The following is a 16,246-nucleotide window of genomic DNA, read 5'->3' on the forward strand; positions in this document are numbered from 1 at the left end:
TTAAAGTATGGATTCACATTCTCAAGAAAAATAGAAAATGAAATTAGTAAACACTCATTATCTTTACAAATTCCTTTTTCTCGTCAACACCATTTTATATTCAACCAGCATTTTTCCCTTGCAAAATAAGCATTGCTCCAACTTTTTTTTGGTTATCAACAATTCTCTTTTTAAATTTTTCTCACATTAATATTGAATATTTCAACTTCTCTATTTCTTTCAAGAACCATCTGTTTCTATTCATATTATACATTGTTTTCTAAAAATTTAATTCCACTAATTTTTTCTTGTCTATGTCATTCTCAGCCCTTTTGTTGCTTTGGGATTATTTTATTTTTCATTTAAAGTAGCAACTTATATTTTTAATATATTCTCTTAAGTTGGAAGCTTAGAGTATTGATTTGAATCCTTTATTCTTTCCTTTCTAATATAAACATGTAATGATAGATATCCCTTTAAGTATGGCTTTGGCAAAATCTCTCAAATTCTGGTATTCTTTTTTTTTTTTTTTGACAGGCAGAGCGGATAGTGAGAGAGAGACAGACAGACAGGTCTTCCTTTTGCTGTTGGTTCGCCCTCCAGTGGCCACCACGGCTGGTGTGCTGCGGCCGGCGCACTGCGCTGATCCGAAGGCAGGAGCCAGGTGCTTCTCCTGGTCTCCCATGGGGTGCAAGGCCCAAGCACTTGGGCCATCCTCCACTGCTTCCTGGGCCACAGCAGAGAGCTGGCCTGGAAGAGGAGCAACCGGGAAAGAATCCGGCGCCCCGACCAGGACTAGAACCCGGTGTGCCGGCGCCACTAGGTGGAGGATTAGCCTATTGAGCTGTGGCGCTGGCCAAATTCTGGTATTCTTTTTTTTTTATTTTTCATTGAGTTAAAAATGCCTTTAAATTTCCCTGACTAATTTCTTCTGAAATATTGCTTTGATTTAAAAAAAAAAAAAAAGGTATCAATTTGGGGCCAACATTGTGGCATAGCAGAATAAAGCCTCTGTCTGTGATTTGGCATCCCATATGAACACAGGTTCAAGTCCCAGCTATTCCACTTCCAATCCAGATCCCCACTAATGCACCAGGGAAAAGCAATGGAAGATGGCCCAAGCGCTTGGACTCCTGCCACTCATGTGAGAGACCCAGGTGCAGTTCCATGCTCCTGATTTCAGCCTGGCCTAAGCCCTGATTTCAGCCTGGCGTAAGCCCTGGTCATTGCGGACATTTGGGGAGCGAAGCAGCAGATGGAAGATCTCTCTCTCTATAATTCTGCCTTTCAACCAAATAAATATTTTAAAACATGTATCATTTCCAAATATTTGAGGACTTTGCAGTTATCTCTATTGATATATTATTTTGCATAATTTCATTGTGGTTAGTGAACATATTGTTTTCATTCATTTCGTGCTGTTCTAATGGAATAGCAAAGACTAAGTAATTTTTTTTTATCTTTTATTTAATGAATATAAATTTCCAAAGTACGACTCATGGGTTACAATGGCTTTCCCCCCCCCATACCGTCCCTCCCACCCACAACCCTCCCCTTTCCCACTCCCTCTCCCCTTCCATTCACATCAAGATTCATTTTCGATTATCTTCATATACAGAAGATCAGCTTAGTATAACTTAAGTAAGGATTTCAACAGTTTGCTCCCACATAGAAACATAAAGTGAAAAATAATAGATGATTTTTTTTAAATGATGATGAAATCAGATCAGACCTATTGTCATGTTTAATCCCAGTGAGAGTCAAGTTGGGAATTGATAATTTCTTTCTTTCTTTTTTTTTTTTTTACAGAAGATCAGTTTAGTGTACATTAAGTAAAGATTTCAATCGTTTGCACCCCCATAGAAACACAAAGTGAAATATACTGTTTGAGTACTCGTTATAGCATTAAGCCTCAATGTACAGCACATTAAGGACAGAGATCCTACATGAGGAGTAAGCGCACAGTGACTCCTGTTGTTGACTTTACCAATTGACACTCCTGTCTATGGCATCAGTAATCTCCCTATGCACCAGTCATGAGTTTCCAAGGCTATGGAAGCCCCTTGAGTTCTCCGACTCTTATCTTGTTTAGACACGGTCATAGTCAAAGTGGAGGTTCTCTCCTCCCTTCAGAGAAAGGCACCTCCCTCTTTGAAGACCTGTTCTTTCCACTGGGATCTCACTCACAGAGATCTTTTTGCCAGAGTGTCTTGGCTTTCCATGCCTGAAATACTCTCATGGGCTTTTCAGCCAGATCCGAGTGCCTTTAGGGCTGATTCTGAGGCCAGAGTGCTATTTAGGACATCCGCCATTCTATGAGTCTGCTGAGTATCTCACTTCCCATGTTGGATCACTCTCCCCTTTATTTATTCTATTGGTTAGTGTTAGCAGGTACTAGACTTGTTTATGTGCTCCCTTTGACTCTTAGTCCTTTCATTATGATCAATTGTGAACTGAAATTGATCACTTGGAATAGTGAGATGGCATTGGCAAATGCCACCTTGATGGGATTGAACTGGAATGCCCTGGTATGTTTCCAAATCTACCAATTGGGGCAAGTCAGCCCAAGCATGCCCCAAATTATACATCTCTTCCCTCTCTTATTCCCACTCTTATGTTTAACAGGGATCACATTTCAGTTAATTTTCAACACTTAAGAATAACTGTGTGATAATTACAGAATTAAACCAGTCATATTAAGTAGGACAGACAAAAAAAATACTAAGAGGGATAATGTATTAATTTGTCCATTAGTAGTCAGGGCTATGCTGATCAAGTCACCATTTCTCATAGTGTCCATTTCACTTCAGGAGGTTTCCTTTTTGGTGTTCAGTCAGTTGTCACCGATCAGGGAGAACATATGGTATTTGTCCCTTTGGGACTGGCTTACTTCACTCAGCATGATGTGTTCCAGATTCCTCCATTTTGTTGCAAATGACTGGATTTCGTTGTTTCTTACTGCGGTATAGTATTCTAAAGAATACATATCCCATAATTTCTTTATCCAGTCTACCGTTGATGGGCATTTAGGTTGATTCCAGGTCTTGGCTATTGTGAATTGTGCTGCAATAAACATTAGGGTGCAGACCGCTTTTTTGTTTGCCAATTTAAACTCCTTTGGGTAAATTCCAAGGAGTGGGATGGCTGGGTCGAACGGTAGGGTTATATTCAGGTTTCTGAGGAATCTCCAGACTGATTTCCATAGTGGCTTGACCAGTTTGCATTCCCACCAACAGTGGGTTAGTGTCCCTTTTTCCCCACATCCTCGCCAGCATCTGTTGTTGGTAGATTTCTAAATGTGAGCCATTCTAACTGGGGTGAGGTGAAACCTCATTGTGGTTTTGATTTGCATTTCCCTGATTGCTAGTGACCTTGAACATTTTTTTATGTGTCTGTTGGCCATTTGGATTTCCTCTTTTAAAAATGTCTATTGAAGTCCTTGGCCCATCTCTTAAGTGGGTTGTTGGTTTTGTTTTTGTGGAGTTTCTTGATCTCTTTGTAGATTCTGGTTATTAACCCTTTATCTGTTGCATAGTTTGCAAATATTTTTTCCCATTCTGTCGGTGTCTCTTCACTCTCCTGACTGTTTCTTTTGCAGTACAGAAACTTCTCAACTTGATGCAATCCCAATAGTTGATTTTGGCTTTGACTGCCTGTGCCTCCCGGGTCTTTTCCAGAAATTCTTTGCCTGTGCCAATATCTTGAAGGGTTTCTCCAATGTTCTCTAATAACTTAATGGTGTCAGGACGTAGATTTAAGTCTTTAATCCACGTTGAGTGGATTTTGGTGTAAGGTGTAAGGTAGGGGTCTTGCTTCATGCTTCTGCACGTGGAAATCCAGTTTTCCCAGCACCATTTATTGAATAGACTGTCCTTGCTCCAGGAATTAGTTTTAGATCCTTGATCAAATATAAGTTGGCTGTAGATGTTTGGATTGATTTCTGGTGTTTCAATTCTGTTCCATTGGTCTATCCATCTGTTTCTGTACCAGTACCATGCTGTTTTGATTACAACTGCCCTGTAGTATGTCCTGAAATCTGGTATTGTGATGCCTCCGGCTTTGTTTTTGTTGTACAAGATTGCTTTAGCTATTCGAGGTCTCTTGTGCCTCCATATGAATTTCAGCATCATTTTTTCTAGATCTGCGAAGAATGTCTTTGGTATCTTGATTGAGATTGCATTGAATCTATAAATTGCTTTTGGGAGAATGGACATTTTGATGATGTTGATTCTTCCAATCCATGAGCATGGAAGATTTTTCCATTTTTTGGTATCCTCTTCTATTTCTTTCTTTAAGGTTTTGAAGTTTTCATCATAGAGATCTTTAACGTCCTTGGTTAAGTTTATTCCAAGGTATTTGATTGTTTTTGTAGCTATTGTGAATGGGATTGATCTTAGCAGTTCTTTCTCAGTCATGGCATTGCTTGTGTATACAAAGGCTGTTGATTTTTGTGCATTGATTTTATATCCTGCCACTTTGCCAAACTCCTCTATGAGTTCCAATAGTCTCTTAGTAGAGTTCTTTGGATCCTCTAAGTACAGAATCATATCATCTGCAAAGAGGGATAGTTTGACTTCTTCCTTCTTGATTTGTATTCCTTTGATTTCTTTTTCTTGTCTGATGGCTCTGGCTAAAACTTCCAGAACTATGTTAAATAGCAGTGGTGAGAGTGGGCATCCCTGCCTGGTGCCAGATTTCAGTGGAAATGCTTCCAACTTTTCCCCATTCAATAGGATGCTGGCTGTGGGTTTTTTATAAATTGCTTTGATTAAATTGAGGAATGTTCCTTCTATACCCAATTTGCTTAGAGTTTTCATCATGAAAGGGTGTTGAATTTTATCAAATGCTTTCTCTGCATCAATTGAGATAATCATATGGTTTTTCTTTTGCAGTCTGTTAATGTGGTGCATCACATTGATTGATTTGCGAATGTTGAACCATCCCTGCATACCAGGGATGAATCCCACTTGGTCTGGGTGGATGCTTTTCCTGATGTGTTGTTGTACTCTATTGGCCAGAATTTTATTGAGGATTTTTGCGTCTATGTTCATCAGGGATATTGGTCTGTAATTTTCTTTCAGTGCTGCATCTTTCTCTGGCTTAGGGATTAAGGTGATGCTGGCTTCATAGAGAGATTTTGGGAGGATTCCCTCTTTTTCGATTGTTCTGAATAGTTTGAGAAGAAATGGGATTAGTTCTTCTTTAAATGTCTGGTAGAATTCAGCAGTGAATCCATCTGGTCCTGGGCTTTTCTTTGTTGGGAGGGCCTTTATTACTGTTTCAATTTCTGTTTCAGTTATGGGTCTATTTAGGTTTTCTATGTCTTCATGGTTCAATTTTGGTAGATTGCATGTGTCCAGGAATCTATCCATTTCTGATAGGTTTTCCTGTTTGCTGGCATACAGGTCCTTGTAGTAATTTCTGATGATTCTTTTTATTTCTGTGGTGTCTGTTGTTACGTTTCCTTTTTCATCTCTGATTTTATTGATTTGGGTCTTTTCTCTTCTTTTTTTAGTTAGTTGGGCCAATGGGGTGTCAATTTTGTTTATTTTTTCAAAAAACCAGCTTCTCGCTTGGCTGATTTTTTGTAATTTTTTTTGGATTCAATCCTGTTAATTTCTTCTCTGGTTTTAATTATTTCTCTTCTCCTACTAGATTTGGGTTTGGTTTGCTGCAGTTTTTCTAGGTCCTTGAGGTGCGCTGAAAGCTCATTTATTTGGTACCTTTCCAATTTCTTGATATAGGCACCTATTGCTATAAATTTGCCTCTCAATACTGCTTTTGCTGTATCCCATAAGTTTTGATATGTTGTGTTGTTGTCTTCATTTACTTCCAGAAAGTTTTTGATTTCTCTTTTGATTTCTTGAATGACCCAGTGTTCATTCAGGAGCATGTTGTTCAGTCTCCATGTGTTTGCATACTTTCTGGGGTTTGCTGAGTTGCTAATTTCCAGCTTCATTCCGCTGTGGTCTGAGAAGCTGCATGGTATGATTCTAATTCTTTTAAATTTGCTGAGACTTGCTTTATGGCCTAGTATGTGATCAATCCTAGAGAAGGTTCCATGCACTGCTGAGAAGAATGTGAAGTCTGTAGATGTAGGGTTGAAAGTTCTGTAGATATCCGTTAGATCCATTTGGGCAATAGTGTCAATTAAATCTGCTGTTTCCTTGTTGATCTTCTGTCCGGATGATCTGTCTATTTCTGAGAGTGGAGTATTGAAGTCCCCCAGTACTATTGTATTGGAATCTAAATCTCCCTTTAAGTCCCTTAACATATCTTTTAAATAGACCGGTGCCCTGTAATTAGGTGCATATACATTTATAATAGTTACATCTTCCTGTTGAATTGAACCCTTAATCATTATATAGTGTCCCTCTTTGTCTCTCTTAACAGTTTTTGTATTAAAGTTTATTTTGTCTGATATTAATATGGCTACACCTGCTTTTTTTTGGTTTCTGTTGGCATGGAATATCTTTTTCCAACCTTTCACTTTCAGTCTGCATGCCTCTTTGTTAGAGAGATGTGTTTCTTGTAGGCAACAAATAGTTGGGTTGTGTTCTGTGAGCCAGTCAGCCAAACGGTGTCTTTTAACTGAAGAATTCAGACCATTAATGTTCAATGTGACTATTGATACGTAGTGACTTTGCCCTGACATTTTCCCGGAAATATTTTCTAGTATATGCTTTGAGCTTCCCATGCTCTTTTACTGGTAGGTGTTCTTCCTTTCCCTTCTTTCATATTGATGGCCGTGTTTCTGTGTTTCTGAGTGTAGCACATCTTTAAGTATCTTTTGCAGGGCCGGACGAGTGGCCACAAAGTCTTTCAATTTCTGTTTGCTATGAAAGGTCTTTATTTCACCTTCATTCACAAATGAGAGCTTGGCAGGATATAATATTCTGGGCTGGCAATTTTTCTCTCTTAGCACCTGTGCTATGTCTCGCCATTCCCTCCTAGCCTGTAGTGTTTCTGATGAGAAGTCTGCTGTGAGTCTGATTGGAGATCCTCTGAGAGTAATCTGACGTTTCTCTCTTGCACATTTTAGGATCTTTTCTTTATGTTTCACTGTGGTAAGTTTAATTACCACGTGTCGTGGTGAGGATCTCTTTTGGTCATGTTTATTGGGGGTTCTATGAGCTTCCTGTACTAAGATATCTCTGTCCTTCTCCAAACCTGGAAAGTTCTCTGCTAGTATCTCACTAAAAAGGCCTTCCAATCCTTTCTCTCTCTCCATGCCTTCAGGAACTCCTAGAACCCGAATGTTGGTTTTTTTTAATAGTATCCTGTAGATTCCCAACAATATTTTTTAGATTTCTAATTTCCTCTTCTTTTCTTTGGTTTGACTGTATGTTTTCCTGTGCTCTATCTTCTAAGTCCGATATTCTCTCTTCTGCTTCACCCATTCTGTTTTTAAGGCTTTCTAATGTGTTTGTCATTTGATCTATTGAGCTCTTCATTTCATTTTGATTTCTCTTCACTATAACACTTTCCTGTTCTACTAGTTTCTGAGTTTCATTTTGACTCTTCCTTAAAATTTCATTTTCACCAGAGAGATTTTCAATCTTGTCCATTAAGGATTTCTGTAGTTCAAGGATTTGCTTTTGAAAACTTCTAAATGTTCTTATCATAAATTTTTTGAAATCCATATCTTGCATTTCTTCTATCTCATCATCTTCATACTCTTGGCTTGGGGTGTTTTGCTTATTTGGAGGCATCATAGTGTCATCGTTGATCTTGCTCCCTCTATTTCTGTGTTTGTTACTCGGCATAGTTAATTCTTCTTGCGTCACTGTGCGTTTTTTTTTCTTTTTTTTTTTTATACTGTGTCCGTGTTAAGTGGACTGCCTGCTGTTGGAGGAGCCTTGGAGGCTTGAGATGGGTGCGGCCTGAGAGCTCTGCCTGGTTCTTCCTGGTTAAGGGTGTGCAAAGGTGACACCCTCAGGTTATGCGTGGTAAATTTCTCTCTTTTTATTTATTTATTTATTTTATTTATTCAGGGGGTAAGTAACACCACAGGGCACGGCTGTGCAGAATTGATGGTATTTTGCTTCCAGTCTTTGGCTCCTCTGGACTCCCACTGGGTTGCCTAGGCTACTGAATTGTAGTGACTCAGTTCCTTAGCTCTCCCCCATTGATATGTAAATCCAGAGAGGAGGCCTGCTCTTTGTCTCTTGGGAATTCTTCAAGCCTTGCAGCCTTGTAACCTTTGCAAGGTTAGGGGGAAGAGAAACCCCGAAGCTTTTTTTTTCCTTCTTTCCGGTAGTGAGTTTGCTGCACTTTCCGGCCCCCCTCTAGATTCTGACCCCCGTTTCCCCACCAATGTCTCGGGTTATTGAGCTCACCTCCCCTTGCAGCGCCGATGTGTGGACTCGGAGCCCTGAGCGTCCCAAGTCTCCCCGCTGTTGTCTGTGTGGCATGCACTCCCCTTGGAGCACTGGTGCGCAGACCCTGGGGCTTCCGCGGCTCGGTCCCAAGACTTGGCTTCCGCGCGGTGGGCGACCTTGTTCTCCCAGTAGGTCCTCCGATTCACAGCAACTCCATCCAGAAGGGTTTCCCCTGCAATATTTTCCTGGTTCTTTTTTCTGCGGCTACCGTAACTCCCCTTTTATTAAACTAAATTTTCCCGGACTATCGGTGCGCGCCCTCACTATTCCGCCATCTTGGCTCCGCCCAAGACTAAGTAATTTATAATGGACAGAAATCTACTGGCTTGCAGTTCTGGAGACCAGAAAGTCCAAAATCAAGGGACTGACATCCCACAGGGGCTTTCTTGCTGGCTTATCCCCTGGCATAAGAGGAGTGGAGGAGATGGGAGAGGAGGGGAGAAGGAGAGGGAAGAGGAGAAGGAGAGGGTAAGGGAGAGGGAGAGGGAGAGGGAAATTTGCAGCCGCAAACCCTTTTCTAATTTATATTAATTTATGAATTAGTATAGAGCCCTTATTATGTAAAAACCTTCTATTAGGCCCCCCTCCTGACACTACTGCATTGGGGATTGTTTCAATACATGCTTTTGGGGGACACATTCAAATCATATCACATCCTTGGTATGATTTTAATTCTTTTAAAATTTCAGAGTGGTTTATGGTTCATATTGGTGAATACTGAAGGTGCACTTGACAGTAACATATACTCTGGTGTTGTGTGTAGTGTTCTGTAAATGCTAATTAAATCAAGTTGGTTAGTAATATCATTAGGATCTTTCTGTACTTGCAGATGTTCTGTTTATCATTTACCTGGAGATAATTGTTAAGATCTCTGAATACAATTGTAAATTTGGCTATTTCCCATTTTCTGTACTATGAAGTTTTGTTTCACAGATTTGGAAGCTTTTCTCTTAGGTGCAGATACTTAGAGTTCTTATGTCTTCCTGGTAGGTTGGATATTTTATTATTTTCTAATGTCCACTTTGGTAGAGCATCTTTTGGCATTTTAAATTGTGAAATTTTCTTTTTTAATATAGGATTTTTGAGAGTTCTGTATACAAGGGTACTTCAAAAACTTCACGGAAAATGGAATTGAAAGATTTTCATTTTGGTGTAAACAATTTTAAAATCCATATACAGCTTTTTTTCAGAGTACTCATTTCTTATTAAATGAAAATGCATGAATTTCAAAGTTTTTTTGCACCAAATAAATTTAATTTTAATTCCATTCTTTCATTAACTTTTAGCTTTCCTCTCATGTATTCTGAATATAAGGTTTTTTGGATATGTGGTTTGCATTTTTTTTCTAATTTGTGCCTAGTCATTTTATTGTCTTTCTTGAAGTCTAATTTACCTTTTTTGGTTTTTAATTAATCATGCTATGGTGTTATGTCTAAGACCTCTTTTCCTAACTCTAGTTCATAAATAGTTAAATCCATGTTTTCCTTCAAAAATTACATTATTTCATTTAATATTTAGATCTGCAATACATTTTTAGTTAATTTTTTATAAAGTCAAGTTAAGATAGTGGTTCAGTTTTTAACATATGATTGTTTAAGTGTTCTAATACTATTCATTGAAAAAGTCAATGTTTCTCAATTAAATTTCCATAGTCCTTCGTAAAAACGTGAGAACCATATGTGTGTGAGTATATTTCTGGACTGTATTTGGTTCTATAGATCTATGGAATTGTTTCATTTATTTTGATCTTATTTCATTTATTTCATCTTTCAGACATAATGTATGCATTGTGTTACGCTTATGCTTAAATATTTTATTTATTGGAGCTATTAAAATATTATGATTGGGTATTGTATGTTATAAAAGGACACAATTTTGGGGAGCCAGGAGTGGAATATGATTTGAATATAGCATGGCTCCTGAACTCATACACACATTTAAAGTTTAAATCTTAAAGTCTTATGTTAATGGCACTAAGAGGATAGAAATTTATAAACAATTATGATGTTTAGGATGTGAGACTAGTGGGAAGTCCCTAGGTTGTTGCTAATGTGCCCTTGGAAATTAATTCTCATGAACAGGTTGGTTATAAAAGCCTGAGTTGGGTCTAGCTGCTCTCTGCTACCTGGCTCTGCATGTGATCCTTCCTTTGCCTACATTCAGTGGTCCCTCATGCAATGTGATGCTCTGTGCTGCTTCAGGACCCCACCAAGAAGACCAACACCAGATGCTGAATCCATGGAGCTGTCTGATCCTGAACTGTGAACTTCTAAAACCATGAGCTGAAAAAAAAAAATTCCTTGCTTTGTAATAGTTTTTCTTAAGCATTTTTGTTGTAGTATCTAAAATCTAACACAGTATATTTAAAAAGTTTAGTTTCCAATGCTTATTGTTGTTATAGGTAAATGAAATTTTTGTGTATTCATCTTGTGTTTATCTCTGAGACCTTGCTAAACTCACTTACTAGTTCTAGGAGTTTTGGTAGTTTCCTTTAACTATTTTTTATGTAGATAACAGTGTGTTCTGAAAATACAGATGTTGTTTCTTTCCAATCAGTATGTCATTGATATTTCTTTATTCATTGGTAAGAATTCTGCTATAATATTGAATAAGATTAGTGGGAACAGACATCGCTTACCTTGTTCTTAATCTTAGGGACACAGCATTTAGTCTTTCACTATAAAATTTCATATCAGTTATAGAGGTTTTGCAGATTGCGTATATGCCTGTCTATTTTTCTTTTTGTGAAAGTTTTTAATCATAAATGGATGTCACATATTATTGTAAAGCATTTTTCTGCTTCAGTTGGGATGATTATGAAACTGTTGAGTCTGCTAATGTCATTTATTACATTGATTAATTATGAAATACTGAACTGGCCTTACATTCCTCTAATAAACCCCATTTGATCTTGGAGTATTATTATTTTTATATATTGCTGATTTTATTTGTTATTGTTTTGTTGGCAATTATTGCATATATATATTCATGCAGGGTGTTTATCTGCTGTTTTCCTTTTGTTGTGCTACCTTATGTTGGTATTAAAATAAGAGTAATGCCAACTTCATACTTAGAAAATGAGTTGAAAAATCTTTGTTCCCATTCCATTCTCTGGAAGAGATTATGTAGAATTTGTGATAATGTTTTAAAAGTTCAGGAGAATTCACCAGTAGAACTATTTTTATGTAGAGATCTATTTTCAGAAAGTTTGAAAATGCACCACTAATTTATAACCATTATACTAATAGTAACATAGCACTATTCAAGTTATCTGTTTTATCTAGGGTAACTTTTATTAGTTCCTGATTTTTGTTGAATTGTTAATTTCATCCAAATTCTTGAATATATGTACATAAATTTGTATTAGTATTTTCTTTCTGTCCTATAATGGTTGAAGAATCTGAAGTGATATTCCTTTTTTCTTTGCTGATATTAGCTAGCCTTTTATGTCTTTTTTTCTCTTTCTCTTTATCTAGCTAGATTTTTATTTGATTGATCTTGTCAAAGAAATGGTTTTTGGTTCCTTCAATTTTTTCTATTTCTCTTCTAATTTTAGCCTCATTGATTTCTGTTTATTATCTTTTATTTCTTTTCTTCCATTTGCTTTATTTTTACAGTTAATTAATGTTGAACCTTAGAATATTGCAGAGACATTTCTATTTTCTTATTGTAAAAATTAAATGCTACAATTTTCCTTCTAAATCTCCTTTAGCTGCATCCACAAGTGGAGATATATTACATTTTAATTTTAGTTCAGTGCCTTTTTACTTCCCTGAGACTCTCTTTGACTCATCAGTTGTTAAGGAGTGTGTTGTGTAATTTCCAAGTGATATTTTTCCATTGTACTTATTGCTTTGTTTCTAATTTGATTAATTTTATTTACAGAAAATATACTCTGTACGAGTTCAAGTTTTGAGAATTTGTTAATGTTTGTTTTATGACCAAAGATATTGGCTATCATGCTAATTATTCCATATGTACTGAAAAAATAGCATTGTGCCCTTGCTTAGTAGAGCAATATTTCCATATGCGTTGTTTTTGAACCACCCGGAGCCTGGTCTGTGCAATTGTCTACCATTTGTTTCAAAGTATTTTGTATCTTGTTTATGGTAAGGTACCTCTATGAGCAGATCAAGTTGAGCCCAGGAGTTTGTAGATAACTTTATGTGATTTCTCTTTCACATTTATTTTTCTCATTGATCTGAAACACTCTCTCTGGCACCCAAAGAACTCCCTTTGGTCCTAAAGCTAGAATGTGTGCCTATAATCTAGCCACTCTGCTTTCAATGCCCCTTTGATGGATTTTCCTCAGCTACCCGATGAGAAGATACAAAAAGTAGTAAAGATGTATCTCATTTATTTTTGGATTCACATTCTTCCTGTTTTAGCATATGGACAACTTTGTAAGTGCTCCATGTATTCTTGAGAAGAATGTAAATTCTTAATTTGTTGGGTATGCATTCTATAGATGTCCATTAAAACTTTTTCACCTTTATGTTGGTCAAACCTTCCTATATCTTTACTAATTTGTTTCCTGCTTAATCTATCACTAAGTGAGTTAAAATAATATACTCTGTTAATGGGTCTATTTTTTAGTTTTATTTATTTTTGCTTTATATGTTCATATTTAATGTTATTAAATAAATATAAAAATTGAAAAGTTACTTCTTGATATAGTTAACTTGTTAGCATTAATAACTTTCTCTTCTTCTGTTTCATATTTTATTTTACTTTGTTTATTTAAAAGAAACATATATATATATATATATAGAGAGAGAGAGAGAGAGAGAAACAGAAAGAGAGAGAGAGAAAGAGAGAGAGAGATCTTCTATCCATTGGTTCATTCCCAAATGCCTACAACAGCTGGGACTCAGAAAGGTAGAAGCTGGGAGCCAAGATCTGAATCCAGGTCTCCCATGTGGGTGACAGAGATCCAAATACTTGAGTCATTACCTGCTGTGTTTATGAACTCTGATATGGGAAGCAGGTATATCAAGTGGAACCTTGACCACCATACCAAATGTCCAGTCTACCTTCTTATTTCTAGTAATGCTTTTAGCAAAAGTCTACTTTGAAATTAATGCATCTATGCTGACTTTCTTTTCATAGGTGGTTTTATGATATATTTTTCCCAACATTTTTCTTTCAACTTTCCTGTGTGTTCAACCTGTCTATAGTAAACGGCACAGTTGTTTAGGTTTAATAATCTTTGCATTTTGCTATAAGAACTTATTTTACACTTAATGTAATTATTGAAATACTTGACTTTAAATCTACCTCTTTTTAAAATTCTTACTAACTTACTTTTTCATCTACTTGAATGAGCACAAGTGAGAGAGGTATCTTCCATCTGCTGGTTTACTGCTCAAATGCCTGAAGGCTGAGCCACAGCAAAGCCAGAAACCTGGGACTCCATCCAGGTCTCCCATGTGGTTTGCTAATGCCCAAGCACTTGAGCCATTGTCTGCTGCTTACCAGAACACATAAGCAGGAAGCTGGATTGGAAGTGAAGGCAAGACTTGAACCAGACACTTCAATGTGAGATGTGGCTGTCTCACATGGTGACTACTGCCAGGTTGTAATACCCATCCCTTTTGCTTTATTTTTGTCTTCCCCATCCTATATTGCTTCCTACTCTTTCTTGTGCTTTCTTTTTGGATTGATTCTTTTTATCTCCTGATTAACTTGTAAGTTGTTTACCTTTCCTGTTCTTTTTGTGTGTGTTGTTAACCAGTGGATTCCATCATGCTAGCTTGACTTAACAGTCTTTCATAAATTATATTTGTATCCTCTTCCCTGATAATACAAGGGGCATAGAATACTTTAACCACATTTAAACCTTCTAAGTTACAAGCATTTATTACCATTTAATTGTGTGTGTGTGTGTTATCAGAAACACATTTATAGGGGGATGGTGTTGTGGCACAGCAGATTAATCCACACTTGTGACACTGGCATCCCCTATTGGAGTGTTAGTTTGAATCCCAGCTACTCAAAAGGCTGCTACCCATATGGGAGACTAGGATGGAGTTTCTGGTTCCTGGCTTCAGCCTGGCCCATCTCTGGCTGTTGCAGCTTTTTGGGGAGTGAACCAGTGGGTATAAGATCTCTCTGTCTCTTCCTCTCTGTCACTTTGCCCTTCAAATACATTTTTTAAGAACAAAGTATATACATACATATATATGTACATCCATGAATAATTATTATTTTATGTTAATATTCATTTAAATTTACCCATATATTTACCATTTATTTTTCCTTTGTTACTATCTGCATCTTTGAGCTTCCAGTGGTAATACTTTTCCATCTGCAGGAAAAACAGCTTTAGGAGAGTTCTGATTGTGTTGAATTATCTCAATTTTTGTCTTATAATGCCTTTATTTCATTTTCACTTCTTGTTAATTGAGAGATGATGAAAAAGAAGTATTGCATATATTTAAGGTGTACAATTTTATGTTTTGACATACATTTATATTATTAAGTTATTACTACAATTAAACTAACATGCCCATCATCTAATCTTAGTTACCACGTTCCTTTTTAATCAGAAAGTCAAAAGATAGAAAGTATTGATGAGAACATGGAGAAAAGAGAATGGTTTTACAGGCTTTATGGAAAATGTTGTGGAGGTTCTTCAAAAAATTAAAAGGAGAACTAACATATGATCCAGTAATCTCAATTTTGGATATATATTCAAAGGAATTAAAATCACTGTCTTAAAGAGATAATTGTACTCTTAGGTTCATTGCTCACTGCAATGTTATTCACAGCAGCCAAGATAAGGAAGTAATCTAAGTGTTTATCAACAAGTGAATGGATAAAGAAAATGTGAAATACATATAGACATACAATGGAATACCATTTGCCTTCATCCTTGAAGTATATTTTCTCTGGATATAGAATTCCAAATTGGCAACAATGTTTCTTCTGTGCTTCTGTGCTTTGAAGACATCCTATCATAGTATTGTGCTTTCTATGGTTTCTGTTGAGAATTCAACTGTCAATTTAATTACCGCTGTTTTGAAGTGGGGTAGGATGAATAATAGCCTCACCAAAAGATCTACACTTCATAATTCCTGTAACCTGTGGGTGTTACCTTATGTAGAAAAATCGAGATTCTTGAAAAGAGATTACCAGGGATTACCCAAGTAAGTCCAAAGTAATTTCAAATGTTTATATAGGATGAACACAGAGATATTTAGCATGAGCAAAAGGGAAGAAGGCAGTTGGACCAAAGAGGTAGAGAGGAATGATGCAGATATAAATTAATGAATGCTGTTTTCCACCAAAACCTGGGAGAGGCAGGGAACAAATTCTCATCAAAGAACCTCTCTTGGCTAGAGGGAGCATATGCTAGATTTTGACCCAGTGATTCTGACTTCTGACTTCAGACTTATGACCTCCAGAACTATGAGATAATGTTTTTATTTGGTTTTAAGATGCTATATTTATATTAACTTGTTACAGTATTTATGGAAAACTAATACCCGATGTTAATTTGTTATTTTGTTTTGTAATCTCTCTACTCTTTTTATTAAAAGATTTATTTATTTGAGTGACAGAGTTACATACAGAGAGAGGGAGAGACAGAGAGAGAGGTCTTCCATCCACTGATTCACTCCCTAAATGACCGCAACAGCTGAAGCTGGAATGATCCAAAGTCAGGAACTAGGAACTTCTTCCAGGTCTCACAAATGAGTGCAGGGACCCGAGTACTTGTGCCATCTTCCAGGACTTTCCCAGGGACATCAGCAAGGAGCTGCATTGGAAGTGGAGCAACCAGGACTCAAACCAGCACCCTAATGGGATGCCAGCTACACAGGTGGAGGCTTAACCCACAAACCACAGTGCCAGCCCCCAATCTGTCCACTCTTAACATTTTCTCT

At 37.0% G+C, this 16,246-nt stretch overlaps 1 protein-coding gene across 1 annotated transcript in view; it reads left to right on the plus strand.

The window, feature by feature from the left end:
- LOC138847567 (uncharacterized) overlaps nt 1-16,246 on the plus strand; it is a 668,340-nt gene that overhangs the window by 35,738 nt on the left and 616,356 nt on the right. Inside the window, exon 5 of the mRNA XM_070066705.1 lies at nt 15,466-15,508. Coding sequence (XP_069922806.1) covers nt 15,466-15,508 — 43 coding nt within the window. The remainder of the gene's footprint in view (nt 1-15,465; nt 15,509-16,246) is intronic.

Source organism: Oryctolagus cuniculus, chromosome X (genome assembly GCF_964237555.1).
Source record: "Oryctolagus cuniculus chromosome X, mOryCun1.1, whole genome shotgun sequence".
Classification (NCBI taxonomy): domain Eukaryota; kingdom Metazoa; phylum Chordata; class Mammalia; order Lagomorpha; family Leporidae; genus Oryctolagus; species Oryctolagus cuniculus.